The sequence below is a fragment of the Indicator indicator genome, chromosome 20 (assembly GCF_027791375.1).
Source record: "Indicator indicator isolate 239-I01 chromosome 20, UM_Iind_1.1, whole genome shotgun sequence".
Taxonomy (NCBI): Eukaryota; Metazoa; Chordata; class Aves; order Piciformes; family Indicatoridae; genus Indicator; species Indicator indicator.
In genome coordinates, this window is record NC_072029.1 from 18351441 (window position 1) to 18365120 (window position 13680).

A 13680-nucleotide genomic window follows, 5' to 3' on the forward strand; every position below is an offset into this window, starting at 1 on the left:
GTAATTATTTCAGCTGCAAATGTCAGTGTAGCCACTCTTTAGCATCAACAGAGTGTAAGCACAGTCACAGACCAACCCTAAGGACACAAACATATGCACATCTCCGCTTTCAAAAATACTCAGTTCTGCCCATTCTCACTCCATGGCTGACTCAGATGATTCTCCCACAACTGAGAGCACTCACAGAGACAAGAAATAGTTTTTGAAGAGTTACAAGTGTGAATTAATAGCATTTTACACTTTGGTTTTCTCTTGGCTATTTTTCAATTTTACATGACAGCAGGGAATGTTGAAGCAGAACTAGCTCAGCTCTCCTTGCACTGCATTCCCCTACTCAAGAGGAGCAGAGGGTTGCCTCAGCACCTTCTCAGGCATCAGCTCCATTCCACGTGAAGCAAGCTGGCTGCTGGCTGCGCATGGCAGAGGCTGTCTCCACAACAAGGCACTTTCTTTATCCAGCCATCTCAGCCTTGAACAGCCCAGAGCTGACTGTAGGCTTCATTTCCCTGAGATGCCATTTCTGCAGTTATTTATTTTATGTAATCTTTAGCTCATTCTAATTTGTAACTGAAACCCTCTGGCAAGAAAACCCTGCTGATAAAGAATCAAAATTGACAGACTGATGCATTGGGCGGCCCTGTCACTCATAGCTAAAGCTTTCTTTTGTCTTATTCCTGAGGGATTGTGACACTGTGGCCCCTATTTGTACCAGGTACTCTTGAAGTACTGTGGGTTACAACAGTTCTCTGTTACAGAGCACCCCTTTCCAGAAGCCTGCTCTTCAGGTCTGCCATGTCTACTCAGCAAACCTACCCTGGTCAAATAACTGCTTCCAAAGCTTCAGGTTTGATGGCTTTCACCTCATGCCACACATTCCACCAAGGCAACCCAAGTGAGAAGATCAGAGATGCCAGTCTGGAGAGCCTAGTACAACTGAACACTTAATTCCAGTCATCAGGCAACTGCTCAAATAGAAGTAGGACACTTTTTTTCTGTTGACTTTACAAACCCCTGATGACCATCTTCAAGACCCCAAAGCTCCCAACCTAATCTTTCACTGTATAGTTGTCTCTACCCCAAAGCACATTTACCTCCTCCTCCTTTTCCATCTACAGTGTCCTGCAGGAAACATGCTAAAGCTAAGCACAAAGAAAATGTAAATGCTTACTATCTGCCTTGGGGTAATGGAGTAGGGGTTGTCTGCAAGAACCCCTTCATGAGGACGAATAAGTACAGTGATGTTCTTCTGCATTGTAGGTTCTTGAGTGGTGGTTTCCTTCTCTTTGCTGTCAGAGCCTGGAGACTGCAGGGACACAAGGGTGAGGAATGGTTAAAACTGTTAGGCTACAGAGGAGGAATGTGAGTGCAGTGTGCAGGGAACTGCTGCACTGGATGGCCAGCTCCAGTTCCTTTCTTTCTGGCACAAAAGCTGGACATGTGGAAGTGTCCTGTACAGTAACTTTTTCATGCACTGGTTTGCTCTCCTGAAACTGCTCCTGAACCCCTTGGAAACTGTGCATGTCTGGGCCCTGTTCTACCAGAAGAATCACTCAGCTGTGACATCTTTGGCCCATTACAGAAACTAGCACTCTAGGGCGATATTGTTCCCTTGCTGCACAAGAAAGGATAGAGGTATAGAGAAAACTATGCCTTCTAAGCTGACGCAGAGAAAAATGTGATTTCAGTATCTTTTCTGTGAAGCTTTTGCCTAAGAAATGAACATATCCTGCATGATACCTTCTCTCTGCCACTATCAGCCCTTCACGACATGACTCGAACTATCAGACATTGGAATACACTCCCAAGGGAGGTGGTGGATTCCCCTACACTAGGTAGTTTCAAGGCCCAGCTTGACAGGGTGCTGGGCCAGCTCATTTAAACTATGTCCTTACCCTGAAAGATTGGACTAGATGATCCATGAAGTGCCTTCCAACCTGGTATTCTATGAATCCATGAGTCTAAATTGCCACATTATAATCAAACTTCACATGTAAGAGATGTTACCATAGTCTAACAGAGTAACAGAGCTAATCTATAACACTGGGATAAACACCTCCAGATCACGAGCTACAATTGCAACTTCCCAGGCTAGATTCAGCTCACTGGCTACAGCACACACTGGCACCATAAAGTACCCCTAGAATAGCAGACCCAAAATAAGAAGTTCCAGTTATGGCAACCCTTGATGTAAGATGGCATTACTTTTTCAAGGATATTATTTTTTAAAGTACCCCATCAGCTTCCTCAACAATTTTAAGACAAGCAGAAGCTAAAGAGCTATTTGCTCATGGTCCATTCTGCAAACTGATGGCTGATACCAACAGCAATCTACCCATTATTATCCCTTTTTTTTTTTTTTTTTTAGGGGAGCTGACATTTCTTTTAACAATCCAGCTCTTAGTTACAAGTTACGTGGTGTGTTATTGTTTTCAAGCTCTCATGCCAAGAAACCCATCATGTATCTCAGCAGCAGTATGAAAAACAGACTAACAGCTGACCTCATCTGTGCTTTGAGAAGCTGGATGAATGCTTCCCTGGGGAATAGCAGCTTGATCCAACTTTAACACGATCTCTGACTCCAAGGCACTACCAGTTGGTGTAGTCTCATTTTCGTCCATGTCCTGAAGAGGAAAAGGGTCTCCACAGAACATCAACAGGTCCACCAACTTCTTATCATCTTGCTCTTGGTTGTAAATTTCCCAGTCCAGGCGAATGTCTGAATTGCAAAGGAGAGAGGGCAATCACTTCTGGTCACTGAGGAGTCTCACAGCTTACTGGAGAACCAGAACACCAAGCAATGAATTTGTGTTTAGCAACTGGATTTGTATTAAAGCACATCTTAAGATTTTCATGTTTGCTGTAAACTAAAATGATATAAGACCATGTGTGCTATGCTCTTATTATAGCTTGGTCACACTCTCTAGGCCCTAAACTAGGCTTTTAGTAGCAATTAAATAAATTATTAATATTTTCTTTTAAGCAAATATATTCAGTGGCATTCAGAAATTTAGAAATTATTGACTTCTGCTCTGAAGAGCTAAAATCTCATTTGAGATAAAGACTAAACACAGAAGAGCCAGAAGATACCACTAAGAAGCAGGTGACTGACCAGATTTACAAAGACAGAATGGCAAATCCTGAATTCCCATCATTTCAATCAGCAAATCCCCAGACACACCAGGATGGGATTTGCAGTTTCACAGTAACCATTCTCTGAGTCAGTTCCATACATTCTGCTACACTCTGGCTGGAGCTTACCTGCTTTACAGTTGTGGGAAGCAAACCAACATTCACAGCAGTAATGCCAGAATACTACTGTGCCAGACTAGCTCAGTTAGAAAACAGCTTAGACACTCTCTTGTATGCCATCATTATTTTTGGAAGAACTAAATTGGTTGGGAAACAAGGAGTTAATTACTATGTTAATAGGGCCTTCTATTTTTATGATCAAAAGGAGTGCAGTGCAAGTGTTGATGGTTGCTGTACCAAAGTCACCCTTACCAAAGGGAGTGGGGTTGGTGAGCTGGATCCTCCGCAGCACAGGAGATGCTCCAGAGACCTGAGTGCCAAACCTGGGGTGGGGGAAACCTTGCTGTCACCACAGGCAGAAAATAACAGTGAATGACTGAAATCATTGAAGATTTGTTTGAAAGTGGAAACATTATCTGGCTTCACTGGTAGCCTGGTTCAGAGTGGCTGTCAGGTAGCATGTGGCTGGTACTGTGAAATACAAAGTTGCTTTCTCAGTCTTTTCTCCATTTCCCCGCCCAGGTGCTTCAGGGTAAACACGTAAAGCCAGCTTTTGTGAAACACACTGGCAGCAGCAGCAAATGGCAACACAACAGTGGGGTGACCTGTGTCAGACACAACTTCCAGGTGCATGAGGTTTTGGGGTTTGTTTTGTAGCTAAATCCATTTTCTATGCCGTGTTACAGAGCTGACGTTGCAAATGCTCTTGGCTGTGGTATGTTACATTCTAATGCTAACTCCTCTGAAGTCAGAGAGAAGCAGCCTCACTGTACAGTTGGGTAAGTAGTGCCCAGGGCCCCATAAACCAACCTTCAGCAGATGTGCAGGTGCAACTTGCTGTTGAGAGGGCTTAAGCCTTCCTCTGTCTGTGTGCACCTCGGGGCTGCATTTCTCCCACTCCAGGAAAAGGGACAGGGAGAAATGAGCTGTGGATGATGACAAGATCTGCCACAATGCAGCAGGTCCCATCACCTCAGCATCAGAATAAGGCTGGACTGGGTGAACTTCTGGGACTGTAAGCCCAGAAGAGAGATTGCTGGTAAACCTGAGAAGGCTTGTATGCAGATTCTTTTCTTGTTATGCTGGCAGAGATTGGAAGCAGATTCTGTATACAGACAGTCACTTTGCTCATCTTCTCATTGTGTCATAAAATGATGGAAACAGGTGTGTATGTTGGCTATAGTCCAATGCTATTTAATCCTCTGACAGTGTTTTGTGCTATACCTGATTATAGGTTGCTCTGTTTCTGGTCCTGTCATCTGCAGGAAGATTGGACAGCCTTTCACTGTCATTTGCATAGGAATTAATTTAGTTTGTAAGTCTCCCACCTATTAAAAATGAATTATTGCTGTTAGAATCAAGACAAAACTTTAGTTCTGTGTTACAAAACTATATTTTGTTAGAGAACTATACTTTGAAAACTGATTGGATTCTCAATATATTTATTTATTTTTTGACTGGTTTATTATGACATCTAATTCATGCTAGCAAAGGCAGCTCATGAAAGCTCTTCTCAGCAGGAGAATGCAGTATCTCATACATTCATCAGCCTTCCTAGGACTCTTCCATACCACACAATATACTGTCCTGGTAGAGCAGGAGTAGTGCACTGGCCAGCTACCAAACAGCTTTTATAAATCAGAACTACTCCAGTCATTTAAAGGCACATGAAAACCTCCCAAGGGATAAACATGTGACCCCCAAACTAAATAATCATAGAATCAGTCAGGGTTGGAAGGGACCACAAGGATCATCCAGTTCCAACCCCCCTGCCATGGGCAGGGACACCTCACACTACATCAGGCTGGCCAGAGCCTCATCCAGCCTGGCCTTAAACACCTCCAGGGATGGAGCCTCAACCACCTCCCTGGACAACCCATTCCAGGCTCTCACCACTCTCATGGGGAAGAACTTCTTCCTCATGTCCATTCTGAATCTCCCCACTGCCAGCTTTATTCCATCCCCCCGAGTCCTGTCAACACCTGACAGCCTAAAAAGTCCCTCCCCAGCTTTCTTGTAGCCCCCTTCAGATACTGGAAGGCCACAAGAAGGTCACCTTGGAGCCTTCTCTTCTCCAGACTGAACAGCTCCAACTCTCTCAGTCTGTCCTCATAATGCACTACAAGAGTGAACCATTTGCTCCTTACACATGGTTTGGAGGCAGTGGCATAGCAATATGTACCCTGAATTCTTCCACAAGTCCTAACAAACTGGAGAAGTGTTTTAACAGAAAGGACTCTGGGAAATATCATTGGGGTAAGGTCTGCCACAGCAATACTTCACTTAAAACTGAAGCCCCACCTACCTGACAGACAAGATCATCCTGGTACTCTCCCCACATGTTGTTGTAAGCTGTTATTTCTATGATTAGCTGCTGGAAGGCTTTCAGAGTTCCTGTGGAAGGTTGTATATGGAAAGCTACTCCCTTCCCATGAGACAGCAGTGCTGCTGCAAACTCTGAAGAAGCACAGCAAAGAAGCATTTGATGAGTTTGAAGGAAATGCAACAAAGTGAATCTTTCAAAGAATACATAGGACCACATTTTTAGCTGGTGTTCATCACAGCCTGACCTCAATGATTTAAAAAAACCTGGGATCATTTATACAATCCACATTTACCCAGGTTCCATCCTGCAGTGTGTCTTAATCTGTTTGAGTGAGAATCCCTGCAGAGGTTATTTCACAGGACTCCCTTCCAACAACTGGATCCAGGACTCTTAGAGCTATGCAAGGCACTAATTGCTTGCATGAAAAACATACATTCAAGAAAAATTAGCTGGAATCTGTGCTAACAGATTATGGTTCTATTAGCAGCTGACTGTTTACCTGTGTGCTCACCAGCATACAGAATGAACTAGAAAGAGCAGAGCCTTTCCACATTGAGTCACCTGGCCTTCTAAAGCAGTAAGCTTGCATGAAATCTGTCAGGGCAGCATTTTTTCCAATCTTAAATACTAATGCAACAGCTGAAAATCTCTGCCTTTACAACAGATAACAAACATTATGGCAAGGTACCAATATGTCCAAGTTTTATTGTGGATACAGAAGATACATCCACACTTCATAGCACTTCACTCTCATTCCTCCCCTCCCTGGGTCTCATGGGGCTTCACATTTTTCAGAACAAGGCATCAGACATGATAGATGGGCTCTGCTGCTGCTTTCCAGAGTGGGGAAGATATGCAAAAGAGTTTGAGGGAGAAAAGTCTGCTGCAATGATATTGGACAGTTGTGTAGGAGGGAAATAGCCAAGCATTATGCATGTTATCCATATTGTGTGCTGGGAGTGAATCAGAATCACCTGTCTTTGTTTCAATATGTAGTTCTCAAGAAAAAGGAGAAGAAATAGAGAGAAGGAGAAATCAAGGAGTTGGGGGAGAGAGAAAAAAAGCAGCAGTGAGGGAAGGGAGATTGACTTAATGCTTATAAAATGTGGGCCAGATCCTCTGAGAACGAAATGCTGAGCCTGACTAGTACATCCACTGCTGAACACATTAGTCAGCTGCTTTTGCCTTCTCCCCACTGAGGGGTTCTATCTAAACCTCAGAAGGAGCTTCTTTATTTTGAGGGTTGTAGACCACCAGACCAGGCTGCCCAGAGAGGTGGTAGATTCTCCTTCTCTGGAGTCATTCAAAACCTGCCTGGACACAACTCTGTGCAACCTGCTCTGGCAGGGGGGTTGGACTAGATGGTCTACAGAGGTCCCTTCTAACTCCTATCATTCTTGATTAGCAGCTCTTCTCATACCTGACTGTGCTCTTCTGGCTGCCTGTTTTGTGACAGGCCCTCTTCTTTTTGACCTGTAGCTTGAGGAGCTTAAAAACAAAAAAACAAACAAACAAAAATCACCACAATAATTCTGTTAAATGACGACTCTGCTAAAGTCACAGCTCTGCCTGACTCCTATGTCCATTATATGCTATGATAACCTAAAGAATGGCTACCTACAAAGCATTGCTTTAAAGTAACATCCTCATGAGTGAATCAGCTTGAGAATTTTAAGATTTTGTACAATTTAACACAGCAGAGCCTTGGCTGCTGTAAACCAGCTTATGTCTGTTGGCTACAAGAGTGTTTTGCCGTTTACACCAGTTAAATCTTTTGTCCTTGCACTGGGAGCTATCTGTTTCTGCAGGAGACTTCAGCAGCAGGTTTCATCACCAGAGTCAGTGTAAGAGCTTGAAAAAACCCCACCAGAGCACTGCAGAAGTGTATCTTGTGACAGAGGCAGCAGCACTCTCGGTCCTGATTTCAGATTCAACACAGACCAAAATGAGTGCTTGAGTCATTATGCAGAAAAGCTACTTACAGGCAGATTCCTTGTTCTGGAGCAAGAGAACAGGCAGTAAAATACTCAGCTTCCAGTCTGAAGGGAGCAGTGATCCCAGTGTGGTTGGTAAGAATTAGCTGACGCTTCACTGTGTCTTTGACTGCCACTTCTGATCCAAAGTCCAAGAGAAGTTCCCCTGGGCTTTGAGACATCTGCCTTTCATCACTGTCAGGAAAGATGACAGTACTATCAAACCCCTGGGCTTACTTTCTTATGCCACAGATCATTTCAGGAGATTCTTAAATGTGTGTCCCAGCACATTTTGCTGTCCTTGCTGCCTACAGCCTGAGGGGGAATGAAGTTTACAAATAAGTGAATTTTTCTCCCCTCCCTACTGTATTTTTCATTTGGGAGGAAGTAATTCGTGTTCAGCTGGGGGCAAACCCTTGATTTACCTGGCAGCTCCACTGTCACAAGGTACTGAGTAAGTGACATGCAGTCCTTTCACTTCTCCTGAAATGCTCAGAAAGAGGGGCTCAGCCATGTCTTCTATGCTACAGGAAAGGGCAAGGTCCTTCAGCTCACCCTGAAAGGAGAACAGTCAAGTTTCCTTGTGAATGAAGCATCACAGAGGAAAGGGAGCTTCCTTAAGAAATGTATTTAGAAAGCACAAATAAACTTCACTGGACCAAACCCAGAACTACAACACAATTATGTAAAGTTCTACTGAATTGTTTCAAACATGTTTTCTGCCAGCATCAGATTTGCTTAGCAGGCAGTGCCAAGGTAAAAATTCATGGCTGTATCATGGCTTCGTACACATATCAGTCCAGAAGCCTGAAACTGCTCCATTAGCAACTTCTGACATGCTTCCTACACTGCAAGTTTTAAAGCTCTGTAACAGTGTGAGAGCTGAAATCCCCTTCCCACACCGACAATAACCAGGCTAGCTCAGTCTGGAAACAAATGCAAGCTGTATTTACAAGCAAATCCACAATCTCTGATGAAATGCAATTAATCTGTACAAATAGACACAATTCACAACATTTACAAATATATACAATCAACAGAAAAGCACAACCAAGCTCCCTTTGCTCCCCCCAAGGGGCCTCCCACCCCAGCCAGAAGAAATCCCCCCAGTCCCCACTGGCAGAAGGCAGAGAGTCAAGAAGCAGAGAGGCTGTTAGACTTAGCTTGTCAAGGTCAGTGTGACAGCCAGAAAAGAAGCAGCAGCAGCCAGAAACCAAGCAAGCTGAGAACTGCCCAACTCCCCAACCTTGTTTTGAGGAGAGATTCTTAAACATTTCTCTCTCTCCAATGGAAGTGTTTAGAACAATCATTATTTTGCTTTCTTACACCCAATAGTGATTTATTTACATTCTTTCACTTTCTCTGCTTGAACTTTGTGAAGAAAAATGAAAAAGACAGTCCCAAAACCATCACAAGCTCCAAGCATTAATCACTTCTAGTCATGCTTATGTAATCTTCCCAAACCAAGGTTTTATTTCTACCTAGGTTTAGAGAAGGAGTTGTAGGATAAATTATGGGGCCCAGTTACAGCAGTGTTCTGGCTAATTCAAGACTACTGTTCTTTTTTGCCTAACCATTATATGAATTAGTACACCTTACAGAAAATAACAGACTGGGACTCAGCTCCAGATTCAGTCTCCTAAATGTAACTCTCCAAGTGTAAGCCCTTAAGCTCATCTTAAAAAACTGAACTCCAAATATGAGTTCTACATTTCCATTCATGGTAATTAGGCCTCTAGCTCTCCTTCCTTGCAGGTGGCTCACATGGCTTTCAGTTCCCCAGCCATATGCAAAAGTGCTTTGTAGATCCCCAAAGTGTCTTGTTGAGCTTCCAGCTTTCCATGAAGAAGTCTTAAGTTTACTGGGATCCTGTGCCTCATGTGCCAGATGTTCATGGGTATCTGACACCTGCTAAAGCATCTCTGATAGTACCAAACACTTACTTTTATGTGAATGAATTAAACTTAGGTCTCCAGTGACTGTAATGGCAGCTAAAAACCATACCCAAGGGAGCTCCTTTATTTAAGTGCTTTGAATTAGTTGTTCAAATGCTCTTATAAAGCCTATGGCTGAATTTCTGAAGTTTGTCACCTGTGCAGTCTCCACTCTATTTTGCAGACTCTCAGTCCCATCAGCCCTTTTTAAGTTTTCAAACACCAAAATGTCCTGAGACCAGTCACATTCAGAAAACCAAATGTACTCTGTATATGCCAATCTGCTCTGTTTCATTTGGGATAATCCAAAGTGAGGATCTGCAAGCTCCAAGAAAAGTAATCAGCATTAAGAGTGATTGAATAGACTTTTAAGAGAGAAAGGAAACAGGATTAGCTGAGAAACAGAAAGGCAGGTTAGAAAAATTGCAGACTGCTTTAGTTCTTGCCTTCAACCACAGTCCCTATAAAGCAAAGCAGAAACACTGTACAAACCCCAGAACATTATATTGTGCACATAAAGGCCCTTCCTTTTGCCATGTGGAGGTGAGATGAGAATGTCAGTGTTGCTGTTTTGGTAAAATTGCAGCAGTTTCCAAACTTACCATGATATTAGCTGACAGCTCTATGCAGAACTCTTTTTCCTCATTTGGGCCTAAAGTGCCACTGGCTGGGGAGACAGCAATGGAGCAGAAAGCTGCCTGGCTTCCAATGAGCTGCCAAATAGGAAGGACAGACACTCAGACAACTCTCATTCTGCCAGGTTGTCTCTTCAGATCAAAGAGGACCATAAAGACAGAGTTATCCTCAGACTTAGGACACTTTCAGGTAGCAACAAATACAATTCAGGGGTGCTAATCTGTAAGATGATTCCCACCCAGAATGTGAAATTCAAGCAAAATTTAGACACCAGTCAAAAGCACCACTGCTTCTTTGCTCCACTAAATTAAATGCAAACCCCAAACAGCCATGGTACCTTGTTTAATACTCTGGTAGCTTACATCCTATTTCCTCTCACATCTCTGCCCACCCATTGTCCTGGGGATGAGCCACAGACACTAAGAGCACATTAACATCTACCTATTAGTTAATCTTTTTGTAAAGGCTGGTCTCAAGTTGAAGTTCTGCTGGCAGGCTAGTAAACAGCAATCACTACTCAAAAGATCCATCAGAAAAGCTTTAAGGGTAGCTCCGTATTTTGACAGAAGTTGCAATTTCCATCCCTGCTGTCTGCTTCACCCATTAGAAGTGTGTTTCATTTACCTTTCCCCATAAGTATCTTGCTGGCAGCAGTTTCTGGTTAAAAAGTTTGCTGGTTGCTTTGGCAGGAACTCCAGTATACATTTCAGGGAATACTAGATGACTAGATAGCAGGCATGCTTGGGGAGTCTGAACTTCCACAAAAACAGGAAGATGACTGGAAATAAACACACAGATGGTCTATTGTTGTTGTTAATGAAATGTGCCAGGCATACAACAGTGTGTTGGAAAGAATGAGGATTGTGTTTATTTAGCAATATTAGTGATTGGATGGTTCATTGATAGGTTACACAACCCCACTCTGAGTTCCTGCTACATATTTTTGCTAAAGTCATGTGAGAATCTCAAAAAAACCAAACCAAACCAAACCAACAAAAGAAGCAGAACATCACTTTCCCCCTTACCTTCCTTCTCCATTTTCTACCTCTAGTTCTAACACTGTCTGGAGACGCTGGCACAGCAATGATGAGAACTGAACCGACACACTGCGTGACCCCAAAGGAGGTATTTCTCCAGCAGATGGTTGAATGGTGAAGGGAGATACCTAGGAGAGAAGGAAAAGAGATTTCTCTGATGTCTGCAAAGCAAGTGTAAAATTCTGAAGCCACACGATCTAATTAGGACTTGCATGTGCCTTGTTTGTCCCTCAGACATGTCCTTTCTCTCTCTCCCTGGAGTCCCACCTGGGCTGATTTCAGCAAGCACAGTGCTAGCTCTGTGGAAACCTGGCTAGATGAGGAGGCAGGACTTGGCTTCTGTGGAGACAGCTAATAAAAAGGCAATCTAAGAGAGGGTTAGTGAGAGCCAAGGGAATAACAGGAATGGCTGTGCACGGAGTGGGGGGAATATGAAGGAAAAGCAGACAGCTGCAGTGTCTCCTCCCAATGGGAAAGGCTGAGCAGCAGCTTTGCAGTGTGCAACAAGGTGGGGAGGTTCTTGGACAGAAGGTCAAGGAAGAAGGACAGAAAGAGTGGAAACAGAAAAGACATCAGTGTGGGGTGAGCACTGGAGAGGTTCAGGAAAGCAGGAATGGAACACGTGGGCTGTGTTCTTCACTGAGGTATGAACAGGCTCTCAGTATTTTTTCCAGTTGTAGGAATATTTAATGGTCTGCAGATAGCACCTCCCACTTAATTCTTTGCCACCAGTATGACCTCCAAGCTGCTTTAATTCTTTCACATGAAATGGTGGAATAACCAAGACTGGAGTGGATTGCATTTGACACATCACAGGCTAGATAATACTAGAATACTAGTGGTGAATACTAGAATAACTTTGATATTCTATTCTATTGATTACTAGAATAACTTTGATGTTCATTGTGGTAAGAAGTTGTTTCAGTTTGGGACAAACCTGTATGTTTCAAAGCCATTGTTTAAAGCCAAAAGCCCAGTTCAGTAGTAGGTGCTGAGATTCTTGGTCAAGATTCTGATGTGGGAGGAGTGGTTAGCAACCTCAGTCCTGATAAAGTCTTACCCTCTTAGTTATCAGCACCAGCTGAAATCACTGTCATAAAGGAAATGCTCCTTATCTGTTAGGATCAGGCTGGCAGAAGATTTGTGATAAATGGAAATAGAAAAATAAAGTTGCAAGGAAGCATTTGATCTCTGAAGAACTTGTGCAGTTATGGACCTATGCAGAACTAGTTTTATAAAAAGTCACATAAACTAGAACTTCTGCATTCTAGAATGAATATTACCTCTCCTAAGCATAAAGAAGGAATGGCTAAAGAGGGAGCACAGCCAACTCCAGCAGTGACCTACCTCTTCATTCCTTTCAGCCAGACAAACCTGACTTTCCTGCATTCTCCACTGTGCTGGCAGCCGACTCAGATTAAAAATCTCAAAAGCTCTTGAGACACTCTCTCCCTGCTTAGCCAAACCTAACTGGATCGATGGAACATCAATATGTAGAAGTGGACCCTAGGACACCAGGAAACAGATGTCAGAATGAGCACTTCTGCCAAAACTGCCTAATTAAGAAGCATACCTTATCTAAGATTAACATCCAGTGTCACAGAGGACAGCAGAAAGCAAATGCATTGCGTGTAATGCAGGAAAATTCTTATTGTCCTGGGAGCATCAACATTGCCTCAATAGTTACTGGACAGCCTATTTGTAACTGCTTTAGATTTGACATGCATTCAGGAGCAAGAAGCTCCATATGGACAGTGGCCAGGCCTCACCACCAGTCATCTTACAACACTGAACTATTCCTTACCTTAAAAGCAGCCTCCACGTGCAGCACGACTGGCTCTGGACAGTGTTCAATCCTGCACCGCAGGTTATGGCTGATGCACCCAGGTTTGCTTCCAGTAACTGTCAGTTCAAATTCACAGCATGAACTTGCATCTAGAAGAGAAAAATTCAGGGTCCTGCCTCACCCTTTTGCAAAGGAACCACCTGCTGCAAGCCTGTTATTTAAGCTCCTGGGAGTAAATTAAGTCTCCAGCTGGCACCAGTGGGATGGGGATCAGGCCTTGTTTTGCAGCTTGCATTATAGTGCTCTGTGATTTTTCTTTTCCACTCATAACAGCTTAAATATTTCTGTCATTAATTGATGCTTGCAAGAAGAAACTTTACCTATGATGCCAATATGGGGTTCAACTTCCATGATTTCACAGGACAGGATTTTCTCCCATGTGTACTTGATCAATGATTTGCTGTTATTCCACATCTAAAGCAATTAAAATCAATGAGATGGTTAATGCACTTGTAGCTTTTACAGCAACAAGCCAGTTTGCTGAGAGTACTGATGCACTGCAAACCAGACACTGCAAGCTTTGCATCACAGACTTTGCAAACTCTGACCATATCCTGATCACCACTAAACATTACAACCTACTTGAGGCTAGCTACAATATACTTCACCTGAACCATGCCATGATCTGATCCCAGGAAGAGTGGAAAGGCATGGAACTCCATCCTTCATCTAACCTCCA

General features: G+C 43.3%; 1 protein-coding gene across 1 annotated transcript in view; it reads right to left on the bottom strand.

Annotated features, from left to right (window-relative positions):
• DLEC1 (DLEC1 cilia and flagella associated protein) overlaps nucleotides 1–13680 on the bottom strand; it is a 36236-nt gene that overhangs the window by 7837 nt on the left and 14719 nt on the right. The window contains exons 15-28 of the mRNA XM_054390056.1: nucleotides 13322–13415; nucleotides 12960–13090; nucleotides 12503–12661; nucleotides 11144–11283; nucleotides 10743–10896; nucleotides 10085–10195; nucleotides 7974–8104; nucleotides 7558–7743; nucleotides 6996–7063; nucleotides 5555–5706; nucleotides 4474–4577; nucleotides 3502–3572; nucleotides 2568–2716; nucleotides 1169–1303 (exon numbers count right to left, since the gene is read on the bottom strand). Of these exons, the coding sequence (XP_054246031.1) occupies nucleotides 1169–1303; nucleotides 2568–2716; nucleotides 3502–3572; nucleotides 4474–4577; nucleotides 5555–5706; nucleotides 6996–7063; nucleotides 7558–7743; nucleotides 7974–8104; nucleotides 10085–10195; nucleotides 10743–10896; nucleotides 11144–11283; nucleotides 12503–12661; nucleotides 12960–13090; nucleotides 13322–13415 (1785 nt within the window). The remainder of the gene's footprint in view (nucleotides 1–1168; nucleotides 1304–2567; nucleotides 2717–3501; nucleotides 3573–4473; nucleotides 4578–5554; nucleotides 5707–6995; nucleotides 7064–7557; nucleotides 7744–7973; nucleotides 8105–10084; nucleotides 10196–10742; nucleotides 10897–11143; nucleotides 11284–12502; nucleotides 12662–12959; nucleotides 13091–13321; nucleotides 13416–13680) is intronic.